The sequence below is a fragment of the Pan troglodytes genome, chromosome 7 (assembly GCF_028858775.2).
Source record: "Pan troglodytes isolate AG18354 chromosome 7, NHGRI_mPanTro3-v2.0_pri, whole genome shotgun sequence".
NCBI classification, from domain to species: Eukaryota; Metazoa; Chordata; class Mammalia; order Primates; family Hominidae; genus Pan; species Pan troglodytes.
Window position 1 is genome coordinate 127,433,069 of NC_072405.2, and position 26,828 is coordinate 127,459,896.

The 26,828-nt window shown below is 37.4% G+C and overlaps 1 protein-coding gene across 1 annotated transcript in view; it reads left to right on the forward strand.

Moving 5' to 3' along the window:
* The first annotated feature begins 283 nt into the window (after nucleotides 1–283).
* Nucleotides 284–26,828, forward strand: part of SLC30A8 (solute carrier family 30 member 8) — a 38,353-nt gene continuing 11,808 nt past the window's right edge. Inside the window, exons 1-4 of the mRNA XM_063817356.1 lie at nucleotides 284–410; nucleotides 11,929–12,128; nucleotides 18,296–18,442; nucleotides 23,052–23,205. Coding sequence (XP_063673426.1) covers nucleotides 340–410; nucleotides 11,929–12,128; nucleotides 18,296–18,442; nucleotides 23,052–23,205 — 572 coding nt within the window. The 5' untranslated portion in view covers nucleotides 284–339. The remainder of the gene's footprint in view (nucleotides 411–11,928; nucleotides 12,129–18,295; nucleotides 18,443–23,051; nucleotides 23,206–26,828) is intronic.

Below are 26,828 nucleotides of genomic sequence, written 5' to 3' on the forward strand. Positions count from 1 at the left end.
AATTTGTAGCAAGCTCTTGAGCTCCTCTACCTCTTAGCACAATTGAATCAGGTATCATATGAAAGACATACACACTTCATGTAATGCTACCTGCAAGTCTCCCTAGAAAAGCAGTTTTTGTAGGTGAAAACAATGAAGCCAGGTAATATTGCAAGGAGGCTGTAATTTTAGCAGACCTACCAACAACACTGATGTAGGAAGCTCATTATTTTAATTTCTGGAGCCTTTTAATTTCTTCTTTAGAAAGTGTATAAATAATTGCAGTGCTGCTTTGCTTCCAAAACTGGGCAGTGAGTTCAACAACAACGACAACAACAGCCGCAGCTCATCCTGGCCGTCATGGAGTTTCTTGAAAGAACGTATCTTGTGAATGATAAAGCTGCCAAGATGTATGCTTTCACACTAGAAAGGTAATAGATGTCTGTGTCTGCTTCACAATTTTCTCTCTTGAATATCATCCAATTCCTATACCTTGTTGCTTCTGAATTGTAAGCCTTTACTCTGCAACTTGGGGGCACTCTGGAACATTTTATAAGTTGTTGACTGACATGTATTTTATATTCTGAAAAATGCAGTACTTTATATAGGTGATTTGATTCCTTAAATATCCTAAGTGCATAAAGAACACATTTTATTGATGTGTTTTTCATCTGTCATGTTTATTCCAGAAAATAGACCTATATAATCTGTTTACTTTTCCTTTTCTCAATTATTCTCAATTTTAAGATAGATAGTAAATTTTATTATATTATATTTAGAAGAAGTTAAGACTTCAACTATATGGCAAAATTGTGGTTGTATTGATCTTAAAATGAGCTGTTGTTTTCATGCTTATAAAGTATCATTATTAATATACATACCTATAACAAATATAGCTGATTTTAATGTTCTACAAAGTATTCCATTTCTTTTTAATGTCTCCTACAGTGTCACATGCAGTACATTCATTCATTTTTCACTTGGTTAACAATTATTGATTGAACACACCTGTACTAAGTGCAGAACTTATAATGAGAAAGAAAAAAAAGTCTAGTTTCAGATCTTTGTCCTCTTGAAACTTAGTCTAATGTGAAATACATATTAGAACTAGGCAATTACAAAACAGTGTATTTGTGTCATATTGAGGGTGTTCAATAAGAATAACTGGACTTTGGAATCAGAGGAAGCTTTCTCAGAAGTAATTGGCTAAGAGCTAAAAATAAAAAGGAATTAAAGTAGGGTTAGGGATAACCTACATAGAAAATAGTTTTAAGGAAAGTTTTCCAGACTTAGATAATTGCACAGTAAATATACTTTCACATACATAAGAATGTGAGCTTGGTTTGTTTGAGGAGTTGAATCTGAATGGGGTTCAAAAAAGGAACACATTCAGTGAATATAAATGAGCTAATGAAAATCTGAAAAGAATTGATGTTAGAAGAAGAATTTAAGAGAATACTTGCCCATTAATAATACGTGTAATGTTCTTGTTTGTTTCACAAAGCCAAACTAATATTCTAAGGAGTAGTGATACTATGTTTGGGAGCATCAAATATTTTAGTAACAGCAAAGAGATTTTATAAAAAGGATATTTATAACTTGGCTTAAAACAAAGAATCTAGCAATCTCACATTAGAAGAATTATTTTTCTTAGAAAATAATATTAGATATGATGTATTGAGGTTATTAACATAAAAAACAAAGCCTTGTGGTAAGTCAGGCAGAAGTTTTGGACAAAAAATTGTTAACCCTACAGATACTATCAATAGAGCATCTCCACATTACTGAAATAACAATATTTCCCTTCTCATTAACATAGACTATTAGCATTTTGTTGCACAAATAAGCCAACCACTTATAGTTACAAAGTCTCATTCGCCCCATAAATAGGTATGGTTTTCAGGGCACAGTGTTTATAAGAATTGTCAAACTCATTTGTATTTTCTTGTCAAGGAAAATAAATTGAATCTGGAAGAGATTATTTATCTTGATCCCTCATTTTACCATGTAGGAAACTGAATGCCAGATAGAACAAATGCCTTTCTTGAGGTCAGAATAAATGTGTTTCTTGAGGGCAGATGGCTAATTACAACAGAACTGGGCTGTGGACCCAGGACCCCTTCTTGTTAATTTAGTGTTCCCCTTCTCCCTCTACATCTCCTGTACCCATACATGCACCATGTGGGCTCCTGAATCCTTAATCTATCTCCTCCTTAGGTCACATGTCCCTGAATTCCCTCACTTACTCACTTCTTCCCCCACCTCTACCAATCTATCTCATTTATTTTGTTCTGTCTCTATTAGTTGTGGATAACTTTATCCCCTGATATTCCTCCTCTTTTCTCCTTCTACCTCTTTTTCTTTCTACTTTCTATTATCAGCTTTCTATTTAAATGGTTACTGGCTGTTAAGAAACTTAATCTGAAGAAAACTTTATTATCTAATTCCGTAAATGGAGTGTTCCATTTATCTATGGCTGTGCAACAAACTACCCCAAGATGTAGTGGCTTAAACAACAACTATTTTATTACGATTCTCTGGGTCAGGATTTGGGCAGCATTCCATGTGAATTAGTTGGAATAGAAGGCTGCATTCTGCTGGTATCTGGGCTAGGCTAGAAGGTTTAAGATGGCTTCACTCACATGACTGAGATCTTTGTGTTGGCTTTTGCCTGGGGCGGGGGTCTTAATTCTTCTTCCCATGGCTTCTCTCCCTGTATGATGTCTCACTTTATCTGGTTAGCCTGGAATTCCTTATGTGACAGTCCAGAGTAGCAAGAGAGCGATAGTGGAAGCTGACCATTCTCAGATAGCTTAAGCCCAGAACTGGCACAGTATCATTTTTATCACAATTTATGGGTTAAAGCAAGTCCCAAGTCTCAGATTCCATGGGTGAGGCAATAGATTCTATCTCTTGACTGCATGTGCATATTGGATGACAGGAATTGCTGGAGGTAATCTTTACAGGCATTTTACCACAGGAAGTAGTAATATTGGACCCAGTAGGTGCCATGAACCATATTTTTTTACCCTCTCCATTCTCTCCAAATCTGTTTCATTGATGGGATTCTCTGGGCTTTGGGTTCATTGTAGCAAAAAAAAAAAAAAAAAAGTCGTGTAAAGTTGAACTACAACACGAAAAACAATCAATGTTTTTCTTGGTGCTAGGTGGAAGGGATCAAGTTTCTCTTTTCCCCAAGCCATATGTTGAAGAAGTGCAGAGGAAGTAAGGGCAGGAATAGATGGTAGAGGTAAACTGCTAGAACCTTTACAACAACTATTTAACTGCTAAAAATTATAAAAAAGAAATGAAAATCTCTGGAAATTGTCTTAAGGGCATGCAGAAAATTAATAATTATTTATTCAAGAAAATCTAAATCTCATTAAGAAGTGAGCGTCTATGGCATTTGAGCCAAGATCTGCTCCATTAACCTCTGCTCTTCCCAAGCTCAGTATGATGAGAGCTCAACTCTGAGTGGATGTAGCCAAAAGACGGGGCTCCCTCTCCTCCCAGCTTCCAGTTAAAGATCATAGTTCACCCCTAGAGCAAAAAGGCTGTTGGAATCTCTTATTGTCCCAGCTTCAGGTTGCAGAAATTCTATTCATTGTAGACAGGACCAAGAGGACTATGGTTTCCTTCCTCTACCCAGCCTCCTCTCATAGGGTATAATCTCTAGCCCAGGAGCAGCAAGGTCCTGAATATCCCTGCCCTGGATCACTCATAGTGTATAGGATGTATTCCAGGAGGCACAAGCAAAAAAGACTAGGGACTACGATCCGTATTCAGTGCTCCACTTGTGGAGCAAGAGTATTGCTCCAGCAGAAGTAGGTCACTGTCTCTTCTGCCAGCTCTGGTGCAGTGGTGTAAAGGTACTACTCATAGGAGAGGCAGGCCATAAGAATAGAGGGCTATGTATCTTTCCCTTAGAAGACTGAGGATACATAAGCTGGAATTTTATTTGTAAGACAGCATAGGGTATTTCAAGCATAGGGACACTTGAAAACAATGAAGATTCTTCTGGTGGACAATTAAGAAGTAGGCTTGTTGCTTCATGATAGCAACAAGCTAGTGGCAGACCAGCTAGAAGTTAAGCAAAGACAGGCAGAAAAAGAGGTAAAAAATGCCCTCTTGGATTTGGCACTAGCCACAAATTTGGCCTCAAATATTACCCCTATAAAGAAGCCTGTTATAGATTGAATGTTTATGTCCCCCACAATTATATGTTGAAGCACAAATGCCAGTGTGGCTGTATTTGGAGATAGGGCCTCTAAGGAAGTAATTAAGGTTAATTGGGGTTATAAGAGTGGGGTCCTGATCTGACAGAATTAATGTTCTTATAAGAAGAGACTCCAGATAGCTCACTCTCTCTCTCTTTTTGGGTGCACACACTAAGGAAAGACCGAAGTAACGAAAAGGCAGGCATCTATTAGTCAGAAAGAGAACCCTCACCAGTGAATTTGCTAGCAGCTTGATTATGGACTTCCATCCTCTGGAGCTGTGAGAAAATACATTTTTGTTGTTTAAGCCACATAGTCTGTGGTATGTTGTTATAGTAGCTGAAGCAGACAAATTTAATTGGATCCGATTGTTGGTCAATTCATACCTCAGGGTATTATTGAAAACCATAGAGCAACAATTCAGCAAACAATTAAGAAGGCTAAAATATGGGTGTGATACCAACACAGGCAGAACAATCACTTAACAGTGAGATAGTGGAAAGAAACAGTCAAAGTGAACACTACTAAAATGATTATTATCCTTTGGAAATGGGAGAGGATAAGAATGACTGCATCTACCCAATGATGCACCTTCTGAGGAATGGCAACAGAGGCTGCGCATGCAGGGAAAGTCAGACATCTGGTAAAAAAAAAAAAAGTTAGTAGAAACAGTCCAGGTGTTGTATTTAGAATTTGAATATTTCAAAACAGCTATTATAACTAGGTTAAAAGAATTAAAGAAAATCAAAGAACAAAGAATTAAAGATAGATATGATTTAAAATGTCTCATAAAATTGAGAATATCAATGAAGAGTTAGAAATTATTTTTTTAAAAAGAACCAGATGAAAATTCTGAAGTTGAAAAGTACAATAAGTGAAATTAAAAATTCACTAGAGGGGTTCAACAGTAGAGCTGTACTCATAGAAGCTGGCAGAAGAAAGAATCACTGAACTTGAAGATAGATTGGAAGATATTATGCAACATGAAAAACAGAGAAAATAGAATGAAGTAAAAAAATCAACAGAGCCTCAGAGAAATGTGGTACATTGTTAAATGCATTAACATATTCATAATAAGAGGGCCAGAAGGAGAGAGAAAAAGGAGCAGAAAAACAGTCAAAGAAATAGTGGCCCCAAACTTCTGAAGTTTGTTGAATATTAATCTACACATTCATGATGGTCAACAAACTCTAAGAAGAATCAAGCAAATAGATTTACATGCTTGCACATTACAGTAAAACTATTAAAAGCAAAACACAAATAAAAAACCTCGAAAGCAGCAAGAGAAAAAAGAAAAGATTCATTATGTATGAGAGCATCCTGATCAGATTAACAGCCAACTTCTACCAGAAGCAAAGGAGGATGGCAGTGAGATGACATTTAAAGTGGTAAAAGAAAAAGAAATTCCTATCAACCAATAATCTTACATCCACCTAAACTATATTCCTAAAGTAAAGATGAAATAAAGACAAACAAAATCTAAGATAATTTGTTGCTGGATTCACTTTACAAAAATCAGTAAAGAAAGCAATAGTAAAGGAAGAAATATTAAAGAAAACAAATGACACCAGATATTAAGTTGAATCATTCCTAAAAAATAATAGCACCAATAAAGGTAATAATGTGGGTAATTATAAAAGACAAATGATTTGTTCTCCTTTTTCCTCTTAACTGATTTAATAGTAAACTGCATGAAATAAAATGTATATAATCTTAGATGAAATGGATAAATTCATAGAAAGACACCGACTACCATATGAACTTAAGAAGAAATAGAAAATCTGATAAGTAAAGATATTGAATTATTAATAAATTTCATAAAACCTTACACAAAGCCCAAGTCCAGATGTCTTCACTGGTGATTTCTACCAAAATTTAAAATAGAATTAATATTAACTCATCACAAATTCTTCCCCAAAATAGAAGAGGTGTAAATACACTTCCCAACTCATTTTATGAGGTCAATATTCTGCTGATAGCAAAAAAGGAGGAAATATCACAGGAAAATAAAACTACAGAACAATATCCTTTATGAATACAGATGCAGTAATCCTTGAAAAGACTAATGAACTGAATCCAGCAACATATAAAAGTAATTACGAACAATGATAAAATGGGATTTATCCCAGTAATGCAAGCTTAATTTAACATCTGAAATACAAAGTGATACAACATATTAATAGGATACAGAACAAAGCTCACATGATTATCTCACTAGATGCAGAAAACGAATGGACAAAATTCAACACCCTTTAATTATATAAACACCTGTGAAACTAGAAATAGAACAAAACTTCTTCAAAAGCATCCATGAAAAACTTGCAGCTCATATCATAATTTTTTTCAATAGGTTTTTTGGGAACAGGTGGTGTTTGGTTACATGGATAAGCTCTTTAGTGGTGATTTCTGAGATTTTGAAGCACCCATCACCTGAGCAGTGTACACTGTACCAATGTGCAGTCTTTTATCATAATTATGGTGAAAGCCTGAAAACTTTCCCCTAAAATCAGGTACAAGATAAGGATGTCCACTTTAATGAGTTCTACTCAACGTGGTACTGTGTGTTCTAGCCAGAGCAATTGGGAAGACAACAAAATAAAAGACATTCAGATTGGAAATAATTTAATAATCTGTGCATTCATCTTGTTCCAGTTACACTTTGAAGTGGTTTATATGAATTAGCTAAAAATCTCTCAACCAGCCTATGAGAGTGATGCTATCATTATTCCTATTTTCAGATGGGGAAATTGAGGCACAGAGAGGTTAAGTAATTTTCTTACAGTCATATGACTAGTGAGTGGTAAGGGTGGGAGTTCAACTGAGGTGGTGGATTGCCAGAGCCCAAGCTCTCAGCCTCTATACTGCACTGCCTGCCACTCAGCCCCATCTTGGGAATTGGCATGCCCTTCTCCAGGTTACTCTAACCAGAAACCAACAAGTCATCTTTGAGTTGCACCTCTCTATTATTCCCCTTTAACTACTGTTATTGATTAGCAAGTCCTATTGACTCCACCTCCCAAAAATCCCTCAAATATGACTACTTCTTTCTATTTTTATTGTCACCACATGGGTCAAAGCCACCAATGTGTTGGCTGTAGTCACCTCCTAAGGGTTTCTATGTTTTGATCTTTTACACTCTAGTCTTCCAGGCAGCACCCAAAGTGATCATTTTAGAAATGTGAACCATGTAATGTTACTTCCCAGCTCAAAACTTTCCAAATTTTTCCTTTTAGACCTTGAATTAAATTAAACTCTTTATAATGGCCTGAAGTGTTCTGCAAAATCTGATCCCTTTTTTGACCTCTTTATATTTCACTCTTTCTTTATGCCACAGGAGACACCTGTGTAGTTTTCTTTCTGTTCAAGACAAGCACTTGAACAAGAAAATCCTTCTCGTCTTTGGGCATTTGCTCCAGCAATGCCCTCTACTTGTGATAGCCTTCACTCACATAGGTTTTCTCCTGGTAATTCTATAACTTGCTGCTGAGATATCACCTCCACAACGGTGCCTTTCCTTCCCACCCAATTTAAGGTAGTTCATCTTCCCTTGCCTTCTCACCATTCATCATACTATATAGCCTCTGTTACTATTGATTCATTTACTCTTTGTCTCCCTCTACTAAAATACAAGATCTTTAAAGAAGGAACTTTGTTTTTCTCATACAACATGGTATCATTAACACTTCTGATGGTGCAGGCCCTTTTTAGGTATGCAGTAAATATTTAATGATGAATGAATGAAATGTTAGACATTCATGGTGAGGCTGAAGCTTTTATCTCCCCTTCTAACAGGAATAGTGATTTGAGGTTCTTGGGAAAATTGATGTGAAAGTACAAAAGCAAAGTGATTTTTATGTGCTCAACATTTGAAATAAGAGGATAAAAAAATACAAATTTTACCAACATTATTTTGGAGATAGAAGCAAAGTTCTACCACTCAACAAAAAAAAAATTAAAAAATAAAAGCTTCTCCAAGATTGCAAAAATAAAATCCCATTTTCTAAATCCCATTTTTGGAGATGAAATCAAAGTTTTAGAGTATTGGCATCAAATTTTCTAATATTTCTGTACTTTTTCTTCTCTTTTTCTCCGTCTTTTTTCTCTTTGATGCTACAGTAAATTTCTTCGGCCTATTATTCCTAATTTTTAAAGCTTTGGCCATATTTGAATGCATGGGAATCTTTCAGGATTTATTCATTAACAGCAGATTCACAATTCAATGTTTGTTGCATCATAGCATTTGCTTTTTATAACTTTCTTCTTAAAATAATACTTAAAATTCACATCATTGTTCTGATCAAGAGCCTGTTCTGCATCTAGAGATACTTAGATGACTTTACTTTAATGAGATGATAAGGAATATATCTTAACTTTGGTTTTTAACTTCTTTGAGGTCACAGGCTCTTTTGGGAGCCAAATGAAGACTGTGTACTCTTGCCTCTCCCATAAAACACGCACGCACACACACACACACACACACTCACACATGAACACATCGTATACAATTTCAATGGACCTTATGAAGCCCACTTTTGGATTTCTGGCTTAGTTCTTCAAGGAGCAGTCTCAGCTCAGAGTATATCCATATTTGTTAACCTTAGAACCCAAGACAGGGAAGCAGTACACAAAAGTAAAAATTGCCCACATTTTCACACTTTCCTCCTTGTGGCATTGCTCAGGGGCTTTTCTCCAGGTTTGATTCTTGCTTTGGACTGGCTTCTGAGCTGCTCCAGGATAAATTATCTCTCCTGGTTACTGACTACTTGGCTTTCCCTGGTCATAAGATTCATGAGAAACATAAAATAAAGCAATGCTTCATATGACCACAGCATACCAGGCAGTTCCAGAACAACTGGTGAGCCTGCTTTGCTCATCCTGTCTTCTCAGCCCAAGGAAACAGTAAATCTCAACAATGTGTTCATGTTAGTACTCAGGTTCCTCTGAGATGATGGCCACTGGGGACCCAAACTACCAAATTCTATGGTTGTTTATTATTAGGATATTATACATAACAAAAGCAAAAGTCTACTCATTTAAGATATAAATACTTTATTTGTTACTTTCCAAATTGTTCTTATTCCAACTAAGATTGTTTAGAACTACTCAAAATCCTGAGTGCTATTCACACAACTGATAAAAAACCAATGTTGTAAATTGGCTTTAATGTATATTCCAAAGCCAGTTTGGCAATATATGTCAAAATCCTTAGAAATGTAGGTACCTTTTGACCAAGTAATTTCCCCTTTAAGATTCCACTTTAAGGAGATAATATATTGAGCAAAGATTAATTATAAGGATGTGAATCATAGTAGTGCCTATATGAGCAAATAATTGGAAAAAAATGAGTTGTCCAATAATTTAAAAATATTAGTTAATTATGCTATGATATAGCTATATTAAATATATACTGCCTTCCATATTTTAAAAATAATGATATAGAAAATTTTATAAATGGAGAAAATATTAACAATATTGATAGCTGAGAATCAGGTTCAGAATCTGTATCTTTGGTAGGATCCTCTTGTGATGCAATCATCTTATTCACATCCATTCTAGCGCTTCCCCACTGAGGAGCAGCCCTGTGGTTTAGGTAGAATTTTCCCTATTCTCAGCTCTATGAGTCAGCATGGCTGGGTTTTGCCAGTCTTCTGAGTATAATAATGCCTAAGTCCATCAGCTCATCCATATTCCCCTGGCTATAGTGGTTGTTTCTCATTTAGCTAAATCCACATGCACATCAAGACTGTTGTTTAGCAGTTTGAGAGGGGATAATCTATGTATCTGTTAAAAAAGAAATATATAGTTTGATTACTTTTGGCAACCATCCCACTACCATGGGGAAGATCAGCCTGAGGATGAAGAATAGCTGAGAGCCACAGAGAAATGAGTCTGGAGACCTCGTCAAAAAGTATCTGAAACCTGGCCCCTCTAGATGTTTTCAGTTGCAGAACCAATAATTCTTATTTATTAATTATTCTAGCAAGAGTCTTGTTTTCTGTACTTATAACCTAAAGCATCCTAATTAATATGGAATCTAATTATGTAAAAAATATATTCATATATTACAAAGCTACACAATAAAATATCAATAATAATTGTCTCTTGGAGAGGATTACCAGTTATTTTTCCCTCTACTTTGTGATTTTTTTTGTAATCCAGATTTTCTATAATGAATATATATTATTTTATTCAGAAAAATCAAATAAAATAATAGAGTCAGAATAATAATTGTCATCTAAGCCAAAACCATCAGACTTTTAATTGTGAATGGTGATAGGCTAAATGAAATGAAGTGAAAGCTAATATATTGTTAGCTTTGTTTGTTTGTTTGTTATTACCTTTCAGAGTCAGGAATGCAAAGTTCTTAATTCCAAGACTCTTATTTATTTCTGTACATGAGTTTATTTTTAAAAATTTAAAAATCTGATTAGTTCAAGATCCATGGATTTTGACATCTGCCTTCCTGCCCCAATATTAGGACACCTAAAATTGGTTTTAGGCATGGCAGAAGAAACACTGGGCTTGGGATTCCCACTCCAAAATTTCCTGGATATTTGACCTCAGGCAATTACTTAAACTTCCTGAACCTTAGTTACTTCAGCCAAGAAATATGGGGTTGCAGTTAAGTGAAATAAGCCAAGCACAGAAAGACAAATATCACATGTTCTCGCTTATATATGGGAGCTAAAAAAGTGGCTCTCATGAAGATAAGAGAGTAGATTGGTGGTTACAAGAGACTGAGAAAGGTAGAGAGGAGGAAGGTATGAAGCAAGGTTGATTAATGGGTACAAATGTATGATTTGAGAGAAGAAAAAGATCTGGTGTTTGATAGATCTGCGAGATGACTATAGTTTGCAATTATCTATCATATGCTTCAAAATAGCCAGAAAAGAATAATTGAAATGTTTCTAGAATAAAGAAAAGAGAAATATTTAAGGTGATGGACATCTCAAGTTTACTGATTTGATCTTTAAAAATTATATGAATGTATTAAATTATCACATGTACCCTAAATTAGTTATATTTATTATGCATCAATAAAAATTGTTTTAAAAAAAGAAAAAAAGGGGTTAGACCAAATGTTATCTACCTTTCCATCTGTGAAATTCTATGAATGAATCTAAATCATGCTTTGTATTTGAGCAGAACTGATATTCACTGCCTGCTTTGGGAAGTATAAGTAGGTTTCAACTCTTATCATAACATTAATAATTGGTAGCCACTGTCTGCAGAGCGGTGGTAAGAATGTCTCTGAGAGTACTTACGGACTCAGCAGGAAACAGTGCTATGATCTGTCAATGATGTTGATGTGTACTTGAATCCTCAGTCTGGCTCTTATACACATATCGTAATGTACCCTAATTTATTTTATTACTATTTTTTGTAGCACAGTGTCCACAGTCTTTTTAGAGTGAAATAACTGGGAAGAAATCCCTTTAAAATGTATCTGCTTCTTTTCTCCTATTCCTTTGATATCTCTTAATAATTGGTGGCATTGACTGAATAAGAGTTTGACTGAATAAAAGTAAAACTTTTAGTAGTTGAAGTTTAGAAGGAAATTTCTAGCTTGTTTCTAACACTTGATATTTTCTTGTAGAAGGAGCTGCAAATGAACACTTCATAGCAAGTAAGCAAATGTTCTAATAGTGGTTCCAAGTATGGGCAGGGTGGGTCAGTGAGTAGCTTGTTTGCAACTATGTTCACTTCTTGCTTCTGTCAAACTCATCCATAGTGTGGAACTCCAACAGAAACCGGTGAATAAAGATCAGTGTCCCAGAGAGAGACCAGAGGAGCTGGAGTCAGGAGGCATGTACCACTGCCACAGTGGCTCCAAGCCCACAGAAAAGGGGGCGAATGAGTACGCCTATGCCAAGTGGAAACTCTGTTCTGCTTCAGCAATATGCTTCATTTTCATGATTGCAGAGGTCGTGGGTGAGTCTTTCTGCAGACTTTTTTCATTAAACAACCAAACAAAACTCTGCATCATTATGGGAGGGTTACCTAAGTTCTTATAAAGTAAGATTTAATATTTTCTGTAAGTATAAGGTAACAATATGCTCATTGTAGATAAGCTGAAAAATAGAAGGAAACAAAATAAAATTCATCACTATTCCATATTTGAGCTATAGCCTTCAATAATTTTAGGGAGTGTTTTGTACAATGCATTTTGTATTCATAGCTCACAGTTTTTATTTTTTAAACATAACTGAGAGCATACTGAATGCTTTTGACCATACTGTCAAATACTCCTCAAAAACATTTTTATGCCCGAACAATATTCTCTAATATGCTCCACTGTAATTTACATAACCATTTCTCTATTGTTAGAAATTTAGGGAGTTTTTTCCTGCTTATGGACAATGCTGCAATGCAAAATCTTGAAGAAAACTCTGCCTGCCTTTCTGGTTAATCCCTTCAAAGAGATTCTTAAAAGTGGAAATAATTGGTTGAAGGACATGAATATTTGTATTACTTGATTCATATTGCCAGAGTGCTGTTGAGAAAGCTAAACAATTCATGTCTACCAGCTCTACTTGAGAATGATTCTGACTCCAAATCTTAATGACACCTAATTTTAATCTCTAAAATACTTTGCTAATGTACAGATGAATGTTTTTTTAATATTTATTTCTTTAATTGTTACTATTAGACTATTTTTGCATGCTTATTAGTGATCTGTATTTCCCTCTGTTAATGCATTTTCTCCTTGTCTCTTAATGTCTGTTACTCATTCGTTTTTTAGAAAATTTTTAATTCTCTATATTGATCTCTGGGAGCTCTTTATATATTAGGATGTTAGACCTTTGTTATATTAGTTATAAGTGCTTTTCCAGTTTGTTGTTTAACCTTTTGATGTTTATTTTGACTTAGAGATGTTTTAAATTTTATATAGGTAACTGTTTTAAACTTTTCATTTTGAGCTCATTTCTTTTACTACTCTCACTATTTTAGTGCTTAACAATCCTTCTCCATCTACTGAGAAGATAGCTTTTTTGTTGTTTAATTTTTGCATTTGGTTTTAAAATTAATGTTGACATTAGATATATTGTATGCTCTAAGGACTGAATTTTTTTCTAAATAACAGTTTTCAGCATCATTTAGGAAATAATTATTTTCCCCACTGATTTTTTATATTTCTTTAATCACTTATCAAAACTTTATAAATAGCAGGGTCTGTTTCTAAGGTGTTTCAGTGATCTGTGTTTCTGGTCTCTGTCAAGGACATAATTAATGTAGATTTATATGTTATAATATCTGTTATTTCCTACTCATGATTTTTAATTTAACAAAGAAAAGCAAAGGCTATTCATCTCTGTTTATTATCCTAATTAAACATGAGAATTGTTCTGTTCAGTTTTCCCTCATCCAATTATGATTTTATTAATATTCAAGTTAATTTGAGAACACAGTATCTTTAAGTATTCAGCTTTCCCTCCAGGAATATGTTATGTTTCTCCGTTTATCCAAATATTCTACATGTCTCATCAAGGTTTTATGGTGTTCATCTTAATACATGGACAGCCTATTTCTTGCAAGACTTATTTGTGATTATTATATGTGTTTGGCTTATTCTTTCCAAGGGTGAATGCAGTCCACCGTTTTTCATGTTTTGTTTTCTAAATAGTTACTTTTTGTATTCTAAAGTTTTGATTTTTGTATATTCACTTTGTACTCAATTATATATTTGAATTATTGTCAATTCTACATATATTTCAGTGCATTTCCCTTTTTCCTGTCTCATGCATCTTCCTCATCCCACACATCACCCTGTCTTGTGCAGAAAACATATTTCCCCTCATTTCAATATTTATATCTCTTTTGTGTGTTTCGTGCTTTTATCACGTTAAACAATACCTTACGCTAAATCAAATCTATGTTTATTTAGCTGTTAAGCAAAATGCTTCTTGAAGGGTTAAGTGTTTTGTATTATGTTAATGAAATGTTTCTTTGTTTCAGTTTTGTAATGATTAACAAAGAATCAAGGATGAGTGTTGACTTTTAAGCAAATACCTTTACTTTTGACTTTATTGTTTTTTAAAGCTTTTTCATTCATGTTTGAGGTGTGTTATGTTAAGAGAAACATGATATGATCTTTGCATTTTTGGCATTATGATAGTAGCTATTATTTATTTAATGCTTACTATGTGTTAGAAGCTGTGACGAGTGCTTTCCATGTATTACCTTAATTAATCCTGGTGAATTCCCTAAGAGGTAGCTCTTATTGTTAATCTCACTTTATAGAAGGAACTAGAAGCACAAAGGCTAAAACACTTTGAATATTAAACACTGAAATAAACGTGAGCTATACATACATCTAAGAAAGTCGATAAACACAAGTGAGATAATTACGCAATTTTGGGTGAATCAGTGAGTGAGGGTGGTCATAATGGTGGTGGTTACATCAAGGAATAAATGTTTGCAAAGTGAAAATTGTCAGGAGTGCCTCCTGCTATCACACAGTTCAAACTCAAGAAAAAATGAGCTGGGCTTGCTGAGCACTTTCATACTGTGTCTGTCTTTTTATGGGGGGCATCTGTATGATGATCATCTACCTTACACATATTTATTTTACAATCATTTGTTTCCATTCATTCTTTTTTTAGCCCACTTATTTCAGTTTCATAGCTGGAGTCTGTCCCAGCAGCTCAGGGTTCAAGGTGGGAAAACAGCCCTCCCATCACAGGGCACAGTCACACACCCACACTCACTCCCGCCAGGACCATGTAGACACGCCAGTGAACCTCATGTGCACAGAATGTGGGAGGAAACCCTAGTACTCAGAGAAAACCCATGCAGACATGGGGAGAACATGCAAACTCCACACAGACAGCAACCCTGGTCAGGAATCCATTTTATTTTCTTATCGACATTATAAACAAAGGAAGTTGAATGAAATGATGTTATTTGAGGACGTGTTGTTGTACTTGTTAAGCAACAACTCAATGGGGTTTTGACACAACATATGGTATAGTATAATAGTATTCACAAAATAATTAAAGAAGAATTTAAAAATATGTTAATTATTAATAGCACACAACTCTGTAGCCCAGCAATGGGACACATGGCTAACGTTGTCAGATAAACATTCTTTCATTGCTGTCAGTAAGTCTTTGTTCTCCATGGAAACCCGCATGGGGAATTAACACCATCTCAATTGGAGGTGGTTTGTGAGACCCAGGCCCCATCGTTCCTCTGCTCTATTGCTGTCACCTTCACTCTACAGGCCTTAAGTAAAGTCTTCCAGGTCTGAGTCTTTTCTGTGTGTCTCTTGTTATAAGTGTACTGCTCTGCACATCTTGTCAAGTATTCCAGAAATATGACTGCTGCTGCCCTAGTTCATGCCTTTATCATAATTTCCCTTCGCTAACACTATCGAGACTTTAAAAAAAACTTTTTTTTTTTTTTGAGACGGGGTCTCGTTCTGTCACCCAGGCTGGAGTGCAGTGGCCCGATCTTGGCTCACTGCAAGCTCCGCCTCCCAGGTTCATGCCATTCTCCTGCCTCAGCCTCCCGAGTAGCTGGGACTACAGGTGCCTGCCACCACGCTCGGCTAATTTTTCATATTTTTAGTGGAGACGGGGTTTTACCGTGTTAGCCAGGATGGTCTCGATTTCCTGACCTCGTGATCCGCCCACCTCGGCCTCCCAAAGTGCTGGGATTACAGGCGTGAGCCACCGAGCCCGGCCGCACTATCGAGTCTTAACCTCTAGCTCCTCCTCCCTCCAAAGTCATCCTCCATATTGCTGGCTAAAAAGTCTCCCTTTTTTTTTTTTTTTTTGAGACGGGGTCTTGTTCTGTCACCCAGGCTGGAGTGCAGTGGCGCGATCTCGGCTCACTGCAAGCTCCGCCTCCCGGGTTCACGCCATTCTCCTGCCGCAGCCTCCCGAGTAGCTGGGACTACAGGCGCCCGCCACCATGCCTGGCTAATTTTTTGTATATTTAGTAGAGACGGGGTTTCACCGTGTTAGCCAGGATGGTCTTTATCTCCTGACCTCGTGATCCGCCCGCCTCTGCCTCCCGAAGAAGTGCTGAGATTACAGGCGTGAGCCACCGAGCCCGGCCAGAAGTCTCTCTTAAATACAGATCTCAACATGCCACAGCCTTGCCTCAAAAATAATAAGTAGATCTCCTTAGCCATAGAATCACATTCAAACCCTTTGGCTTGACATATAATACCCCACACAGGCGTTTCCAACCTGCCTTCCCAGGCTCATTTCCCATTTTTCCTCCAACATTCCATACCTTCTGCTTTTCCCGAAAAGTGCTATGTTCTTTCACTCTATTTTAGTCCGTGCTTTTATCTCTTCCTGAAAACACCTTCTCTTTTTGCTAATTCTTACCCCTCTCTTTGTGAAAAGTTCCTCACTCTTCCCAGCGAGGGCAGCTCTCTGATCCCTTAGCCCATTAACTTGTCTCTGGTACAGTGAGTGTTAAACAAGATCACTGAAGAGAGGCTGTTATTTGTTTATCTTTGTATACCCAATCCCTGGTACCATGCACAGTAAGGGCTCAATAAATATTGGCTGGATAATTGAACTAATTGTCAGTAATACTCCATGCTTTCAGAAGCAAATGCAAGATCAGTCACAAACTACCTCTTGCAAGCAGTTTGCTCTATGCATCAGTGACTGCCCACAGTTTTCTGGATGGCTCTTATAAGTAGCTCTGAAGGTTGCAAAATGGTTCTCAGTTTCCAAGCCTCCATAGTAACATGCTTCTTCCAAAGCAAGCCCTTTTTCTTTCTCAGGTGCCTCCTGCCTCAGCTGAGACTGTTGAAGAGAGTTTATAAAACTGACTTCATTTCCTTGATTTAGACTATATTTCAGCCCAGCACATAGAATCGTCATCACTCATTGCTGTGATTGCAGTGTACTGCTTATCTGCATGGAGTTATTCTCTGGGCAAGAAATAATGCCTTATTAACACAGTTTTATCATCAGGACCAAGTTTGGCAGATAGAGCAACATTAGAGGATAATTGGAAGGACAGCTGATTTGTTAGCAAAATGTTGCTTTTTGGGTAATGAATCATTCTGATTTTTGCAGTGACTGTTGAGTAACAAGCTTGAAGATTACTTTGCTTCAGCCCATTAAACCTTGACAAACCAGTTATTAACTACGGCTAGAGCCAATGGCCTGTGGGGATTATTGCAATTATGAGCCATCTATGTAATTTTTAAAAATCATTAGGCGAGACAAGGTGAGTCTGATGATGGCGGGGGCTGATGGCTGACAGTCTCTGCTATTTTGTAGTACACAAGGCAATAAACAGCTGTAGGGAGAACTAATCAGTCAGCAAAAGCCCTTTGCTGGGAAGATGTAGTAAGAGCAATAAAGGTTATTGCTCTCAAACAACAAACCATGTCTGGGAAGGAAAGGGCAAGGTTTTTCTTTAACTTCTATTTTGGAGGCTGGAGGTCTTTTCTCAAAGGAGGATTAGAGGGAAGTAGAGGGAGCACATCAAATAAAGGGAAAAGCCAGGCAGGACTCTCATGGCTTACATTGCATCCCTATGCTTTATTGGATTGTAGCACTGAGGACGCCCATTGGAAGGTACCTGCCCTTTCTCCTTTCTGCTCCCTGTTATTTCTTACAGGGATTTCAAGCTCAGGTGGATAATATAAATTAATAGAGAAAAAGGAAAGGGTAAAGATGCTGATTATAAGTCAAATAAAAACACATCTGTGGGCCAGATCGCAACATCTAGTTTATAAACAAAAGTCCATGTCCTCAGTCTGGATTATGAGACTCTTTGAATCTGACCCGCACTGCTTCAGCCTGATTCTCTTGTATTCTCCTCTTTTGAATCCTTATACCCCAGTCTAACTAAGGTGTTCTCCAGATGTGCCTGCCCCACACTTTCTAGTCTCTATGTCTTTGCTACCCCAGGAATGGCTTCTCCTTTGAAATTGATTTCTACATGTTCAAATCATATCCACTCTCTGAGTCGCAGAAGGGGTGAATTAAATCAACTTTAAGATCTCTTTTTCCTCTAAAGTTTTGTGAGTCTGTGGCATTTTCACCCACGATGGTTAGCATGTCTGTGAATCTAGCTGCATTCTGGGGCCTTAACACAGTGTACTATTTTGCATTCTCTAGGTGGGCACATTGCTGGGAGTCTTGCTGTCGTCACAGATGCTGCCCACCTCTTAATTGACCTGACCAGTTTCCTGCTCAGTCTCGTCTCCATGTGGTTGTCATCGAAGCCTCCCTCTAAGCGGCTGACATTTGGATGGCACCGAGCAGGTACGGTTCATAGAGTGAGCAATAACAGCAGGCTGGTGCTGCAAAGTCAAACCAAGGGTAAAAATGGAAGACACGAAGCAAAGCCTTGTTGGAAAGTCCTTAGAGACACATTTCTGATGCACAGGATAAAACACATGTGTATGTGGGAATGTGTGTTTTCAGTATTAATTCAGATAACAGACAGATTAATGGTGCTATCTCTAGTCCTCTGGGACAACAGGAACACTTGTATCACTTCAGCAACTGCCCCAGCCTCAGGGACTCTGTGTATGGTGACAGATATAACACAATTCATTAAATTACTCTGCATCCCTGGAAGAGAGGATAGGAGTAAAGCTTCTGCCATGTTGCAAAATGAGGCACAGAGCACCCAAGAGAGTTATAGAGATTGAAGAACTTCTTATAGAGGATTCAGGAATAGAATATAGGCTTTCCTGCTCACACACAGCATTTAGCCATTCAGCCATTGGTCCAATTGAATATCTTGCTCGCTCAATCAACAATAATGCAAAAAAGGAGGAGGAGAAGGAAGAGGAGAGGATGAAAGTTTACTTTTTCTCCTTTCTTGCAGCTGGTTCCTTCACTGAATAACTGCTTACTCTTGTATAGGAAATAGCCAAGGTCATGATAAGGGGTGTGTGTGTGTGTGTGTGTGTGTGTGTGTGTGTGTGTGTATGTGTATTCATTCTTTATTGCTCAGTTGACTGTTGTAACAGGATGAAAGCAAACACGTGCTGAAACATGTGCCTGAGCCTTGCCTGCCATTTATTAAATGTGGTTCACGTGTGCTTCCTTAAATAATTTCACAATAGACAAATGAATCCACTCTGATTAAGAAAGGGAGAGAAGAAGTCTAGTGCAAATTCCAGCCTTCTCAACTCATAATTATAGGGATTTCAAATAACATGTATGCACTAAAACAGACATAAATAACTTAACCAAGTAGCATAAACAACTTGGAGGTCTCTAAATTTGGTATATAACACATTTGACTGTATGCTTTTTTAAATTTAAATTTTAATTTTAATAAGTTCTGGGGTACATGTGCAGGATGTGTAGGTTTGTTACATAGGTCAACGTGTGCCGTCATGGTTTGCTGCACCTATCAACCCAACATCTAGGTATTGATAAGGGTTTTTACTTTGACTCATTTTTACAATCCCTCCCTAAACCACCCCCACAACCCCCACACTCTGCAACTTCAATTCTTCTCCTCTGTGTTATTCCTTCTATCAGCTGGAGGAGCTTCCGGCTGAATATTTTGTGCAAATCATGTGAACAAATAGCCACAATTCCACATTTTCACACTGGTTGAGAACATCCATGTAGAGGAAATTGGAGAGCTGAGCAAGGGTGGCCAGCCTTCACTGAAAGGGCTGCTAGACACATATCACAGCTCGTAGACTGATACCTGTGGACTGTGGCTTTTCAAGTTTAGAATGGCAGGAAGTCCTAATTTCATACTAAACAAACACTTGATCATTGCAGGTGTTTTGACTTGCTTCGCTTTAACATTCAGGAGATGAGGCAATAAACAGCAGTAAAGAGAGTTTGTGACAACGTGATCTGAGAATGTTTTTGCTGGTGCTTGAATAGCGCTACACTTGGAAAACATGGACCTGTAGCTAAGCACCCATTATTTGTCTGTGTAAAGTTTTACATGTACTTGACCCTTTCTGATACCATTTGTCAAAGCAGTTTTGTAAACCTAGGATGATTTGAAAATGTAGGGTGAACTCAGAATTTAGATCTCTGCTTGTACTTTGGCATCGTGGCCATGGAAGACCCTGAGCTATTAATAGAACTCTCTGCTGTGAGGGCAATATTCTGTAATATACAGTAAAATGTAGCTATTGAGCACTTTAAATGCAGCTAGTGCTACTGAAGAACGAGATTTTAAAATTTACTTAATTTCATTTTAAGCAGCCATGCATGATTGGTGGCTACCATATTAAACAGCACCTCTATAGATATAGAGGTGAGTCCAACACATTCATACCCAACACACCCATAATCTGGCCAGCCCAATGAGCCCAGCTAAGCTAACTTATTTCTTTTTTAAGCAATCATTGTAGCATTTACCAATGATCCTCATGTGCCTCCTGTTCTAACTAGTTACTTTGGATTTCTGACTCTTTGTTTTGTCTTAAGATCTGACTCCTGACTCTTGCTCTTGGTATTGAGCTTTACCTCGCCAGCTCTTTTCCCACTGTGCTTCCTAATCATGGGTTTTGAGTTAGACACACTCCACTTTCATACCCTGTTTTGGATTTTCATGGGTAGGAAGCACACTACCTGACATCCACAGACTCAACCTCCATTTCCGGCTAACCAGAAATTCTTGGGCTTGGTCCTCATAAACTTCTGCAAAGGGGAGTCGTAAGTAGCCTGAGTAGACTAATAAAATAACAATTTCTTGAGTGTTTGCTATATGTTGTATTAGGTTCCTAGGGCTGCCTTAATAATGTACTACAAATTGGGTACAGTATTTTGGGGGGTACATTATTAATTTTCATAACAAATTATGAAGGTTGTCTATGAATGAGGTCTGGGAAATAATTGCCATACACTGGGTAATAATATATTACATTACTTGGTTTTAAATACATTTCTGTTTAAACAACAGACATTTATTGTCTCACAGTTATGAAAAACAGAAGTCTGCAATTGGGCGTCAGTGGGGTTGGTTCCTTCTGAGGTCTGTGAGGGGAAGTCAGTTCCAGGCCTCTCTCTTAGCTTCTGGTGGTTTTCTGGGAAACTTTGTCATTCCTTAGCTCATAGAGCTCTGCTTTCATGTTTACATGGCATTTTCCCAATTTGCATGTCTATGTCCAGGTTTCCACTTTAAACAAGGACACCAGCCATATTGGGCCCATCCTACTCCAATGTGACCTCATCTTAACTAACTTAATCTGCAGTGACCCTATTTCCAAATAAAGTCACAATCTGAGGAATTGAAGATTAGTACTTTTTTTTTTTTGAGACAGAGTCTCACTCTGTTGCCCGGGATGGAGTGCAGTGGCACAATCTTGGCTCATTGCAACCTCCACCTCCCCGGTTCAAGCAATTCCCCTGCCTCAACGTCCTGAGTAGCTGGGATTACAGGTGCACATCACCATGTCTGGCTAATTTTTTTGGTATTTTTAGTAGAGATGGGGTTTCACCATGTTGGCCAGACTGGTCTTGAACTATTGACCTCAGGCAATCCGCTTGCTTCAGCCTCACAAAGTGCTGGGATTACAGGCATGAGCCGCCGCACCCAGCCAAAGATTAGTACTTTAACATATAAATTTGGGGGGAACATAATTCAACCTATAATCTATGGCAACTTGTTTTACATATATTCTATTATTATAATACATATAGATAAGAAAATTCAGGCTCAAATAGGTTAAGTGACTTGTCTAAAGTCACATAGCCAGTCACTGGCAGGCCATATATGTCTGACACTTGAGCTCATGCCTTAAACATCTGCATCAGCATTTCCCATAGTGTGAGAAATGTTCCACAGTTGGTTAGTCAGATAATTTTAAGTGTCACATGGACAATAATTACACATCCTGATACACATTACAAAATAAACTAGCACATCAAATATGTAATTTCATGGATAACATTGTTTAGGAAGAAGCTAAGCGTAAAAAGTGAATTTATTTGAAAAAATATCAAGTGGTTAATAAGACAGGTAGCATGTGGATTTGGAAAACGTTATGAAGGTTGTCTGTAAATGACTAAAGTCTGGGAAATAATTGCCACACACTGGGTAATAATATATTACATTACTCTGCTTTAAAAGGAACTAATCTCTGGGATTAGCTTAAAGTGGGGAAGGACTAAATGATGGATTGTACCTGACCACTGACTCACAGAATGTTTCTAGACCTTTCTGGGTTTTTAGAATCTATGGGTTTGAATTAAAGGTCAGAGTGAGGTGTTAACTCCTAAGTGAGCAAATGCACTTTTCTCAGTGGGCAGATTGAACACCATTTTATCTTTACATATTGATGTAAACACTTCTATTCTGATGCTTCTTTTTCGTACTGTTGCTCTTAAAATGCAGTCAGAGTGTTAGTCAGCCTCTGAGCTCACCTCTGTGTTTATAATATGTTGCGTTGGCAAATAAAACTCATTTTCTTCAAGTGCTCTCTGAAGCTTTCCCTTTTCACTATTTTATTCCATTGAAGGTGCTGGCACTGGCAGGTTGTAAATTTTTTATGGCAAAATTAAGAGTTTCTAAACACATTTTACTCTCTGTGTCTCATTATTTTACCTCCTAATAAGTTTCAATCATTTTAGCACCTGTTAAAATTAAGATCCCCAAGGAAAACAGGGGGTAGAGGCAGGCAGCAATTAATATGTTCTAAAAATTTGCTGGAAAATTACTTAGTAAGATGGACCATAATGACTCAGATGCTGGTGTTTTACGAATGCAACATTAAAATTCTTTCTCTTAGTTTTAAAATCCATCCACACTTTTACTTTGTGAATCACTGGATGAACTAGTGTGAAGCCTCTTTTTGGGGGAAGTGGCAAAGTGTCTTATGACTCTTGGGGGTGTAGGTGATGGAGTTATCTATGTGTGGGTTTCTGTGTGTGTTTGAATTCCTAGAGATCCTTGGTGCCCTGCTCTCCATCCTGTGCATCTGGGTGGTGACTGGCGTGCTAGTGTACCTGGCATGTGAGCGCCTGCTGTATCCTGATTACCAGATCCAGGCGACTGTGATGATCATCGTTTCCAGCTGCGCAGTGGCGGCCAACATTGTGTAAGTCATCCCCTGGTCCCCACACACTGCTCATGAGGCTCTCCTGTAACTCTATCTGGACAAAGACCTTTTAAAAAACTCAGTACATGTGAAGATGGTAGAGGCTGGACAGAGTGTTTGAATGGCTCTAAGATTGAAAATAAGGTTGACTGCTTTCGTTTAAGCTAAAGTGTTTTTTAATATTGGCTTCTGCTAGCTATCATGTTTTGAAAGCTTCTGGTGTGCTAGAGGCAGGGTTAGGATGTTTGAATATATATTACCAACTTTAATGTTCACAACACCCCTATGTTATAGATTAGGAAACTAAAGCCCAGTGAGGTTAAATACACTGCCAGTTAAGTAGTACAGAGCCAGGATTTTAATCCAGATTCGCAGACCCAGAATTGAGCTTCTTTACATTCTGCTCTCAGGCATGCTGATGGTTCCACATGGGGCATGACTTACTACTGTTCCATTTCTATGGGGTGAGCAGATGGTGGCTTCCCAGTGAGCTGGGTGGAAAGGGACTCTAAAATGTATTTACTTCAGTCCCCATTTTACTTTTGCATTTTCTTTTGCAACATTTCCATAAAATGGTCATTAGTTTCATATATTTTAATAGAACTCATAAAAGGAAATTTATTTCCCTCAAAAACAGCCTCTTTTATCTTTGCAGCATTGTGACTGCATGAAAATTCTTCCTTATGCTATGTTAGTTAAATTCTCCCTTAAGTTTCAACCTGCTTGTCCATTCTTTTATCTAGGCAGTCTTAAATCATTCTTACAGGAGATGAGCATATGTCCCTTGACAAATGAGTCTACCTTTCCCAAAATGAACTACTGGATTGCTCAGGCAATGGGGTTTTGAGGCCAGGACTTTGATTTTTTTGAGTCAAATTTCTCCTTCCCATTTGAGGGTCTAATTCTGAGCAACTCTACTTAAAACTCCATCCATCCATCTATCTATCTAGTGATCTAGCTAGCTATCGTGTTCGTGGACAGAATATCGACCCATTCTCCTAAAAAGCTTTAAACATCCTAACCTCTGGAACTTCTGAATATGTTAAATCATATGGCAAAAGGAACTGTGCAAATATGATGAAGGATATTAAGATGGGAAATTATCTTATGTGGGTCCACATAATGACAAGCGTCCTTATAAGAGGGAGACAGGAGATCAGAGAGGAGAGAAGATGCTGTATTTCTGATGTTGAAAATGGAGAAATCGGCCTGGAGCCAAGTGGCCTCTAGAAGCTAGAAAAGACAAGAACATGAATTTCCTTCTAGAACCTCCACAAAGGATGCAGTCCTAGAGACCCACTTTAGATTTCTGACCTCCAGAACTATAATAAGTTTGTGTTGTTTTAAGCTGCTAAAGCATCATGGTTATTTGTTACAGAAGCAATAGGAAACTCAGCCTATTTATCATCTGCCTATCTATCTTGCAATACAACTTGACACATGCTATGAGGTAGATTTTTACATGAAGGTAGAGAAGACAGTGATCGAAAAATGAAGTTTTAAACAGTGGATTTTAAGAGGGGGCACAATGACATCTCTGGAATTCAAGAATAGCTGAGCATGTACACTTTGAAAAAGGTCCTCAGGTCATTCTAATAGCCTTGCCCCTTGACATCTCACTTACCCAGCTCTCAGTTTGTGAACCATTGCTCAAAATCTCTGAGCTAAATAATTAGAAGAATAGTGTTTGATCTGCTGTCACTGACTAGATCCCCATCTTTAGCCAGTTAACTTGAAAATGTGTTTCACATTGGCACTGGGAGAAAAAGTGTGAGTAGATCAATGTAAATCTGTCACCTCTAGGAGACAAATATGCCAGAGCACACATATTGCTGACTACGGGTCAATAAAGTCCGCTTTGCATAAGGAGAACAATATGGTCTTGAGGCAGAAGGAAGAATGCAAGTATTAACTTCCTGAGAGTCATATGTCACTTAGGCTGTCTTGATGCTACACAAAGATGAAGGCTACAAACCTACCCAACTATCACATCAATCTGGGGCCTCAATGATCAGGTTTGATTTTCTAAACAGCTATCATCCAAATTTTCTTTTTCTCGTAACTGCTTTTGAACATTGACCTTAACATTGCAGGTGCTTTTTACACTCAGAAAGTCAAGGCAGTTGGAAAGCTCTGCCTTCTTTGTGCAAGTAGATAGTTATTTATGGATAAGAATGCTGAGTGACTATAATATTTTCTCCAATAACTGGGATTACAGGTTTCAAATGCTGCTAGATGCTGTATTGTTTGAATATAAAGATATCGGAATTGCGATTCAGGAATAAATCTATTCCCTGGGGACTCAAAATCAGGACAGAAAGTTCCAATAGAAGTTGTGAAGAGATTCTAGGATGAAGGTTATAAATACAGCCTTAAGGCTATTGCCTGCTAAGTTCACTGCCTGAAACATTTCCTCCCGTCAGCATATTTAACTCTAGCTTAAGCTTTTGAATTCAACTCAGCTGCTACGTCTTTCTAACTAAATCAGATTCCTCTGTTGTATTACCCATAGTACCAGTGGACTTATTGTAATTAGAATTTTCCACTTGTATGTGTGTGTGTGTGTGTGCACGTGTGCGTGCGGTGGGGGAGTGGGGTGTTTAATCTTTACCTTCTCCAGCACATTTAAAGCTACACTGGGGAGTGACCACAACTGTTTTCACTCACCTTTATGGCCCAAGCTTTTACAAGTGTCTGCATATGAGTGACTACACAAGTTTTTTTCCTCTCTCTTTTTGTCAATAAGATGAGTAAAAGAATGAATGACAACGTGATGAACACACATGGCAGATCAGATGAGGTTCTATGATCTGTCAGCCATATCAGGCTGTCTAAGGAACCTTAAATGTTAACTCCTAGGTGAGAGTGAATTTCTACCCAAACAATGAACACCTGAAAACTGCACATTCAGTAGTGATGAGATCTAGATGGCTAGCGGTCATTCCACTTTGTGGTGATGACCTGAGATTTAACAGACACTTTACCTGAAAATAGAATGGGATACATGGTGTTGAACAATATGTTGCTGCTTTTAAATCTTTGTTCCAAAATGTTTAGAAAAAGTTCAGAAAGGCAAAACACTGTTAGCTGTCAGTGAAAATGTTCTAATTTTACCTTTAGTCTAATACCTCTTAAAGTTATAGATAAACAGAATTATGTACATAGTTTGTAGTGTTTGCTACTGATCACTTTGACTCAGACAAGAGATGCTCAGCTTTGCAATATATTGTGTGTATATGTATGTACACATACAAGATCATTTTTCATACATTAATATATTTCTACTTCTGGATTAATAGCTTTATATACATGAGCACAATATTCTCGTCATTGGACAGTAAGAAATCATTCAAATTTAAGATTCTTTCGAAAATGCACAAAATTAGGTAAAATAAAACCTCAATAAAATTCACTACTTATCTTATTTTTCCCTTATTTATCCCTTCCTGTGTTTTTTGCATTTGAAACCAGTACTTTTAATTAAGCTCCCAATGAAGCTTGACTTTAAGCCAGCTTGGTGCCTGACAGTCAGTCAACCTTCAATAAAGGAGATTTCCTCCCTTCATTATCAAATGCTTGATTTTCATCTAAGAAGTGATGCTTTCCAGTTTCAACATGAAACA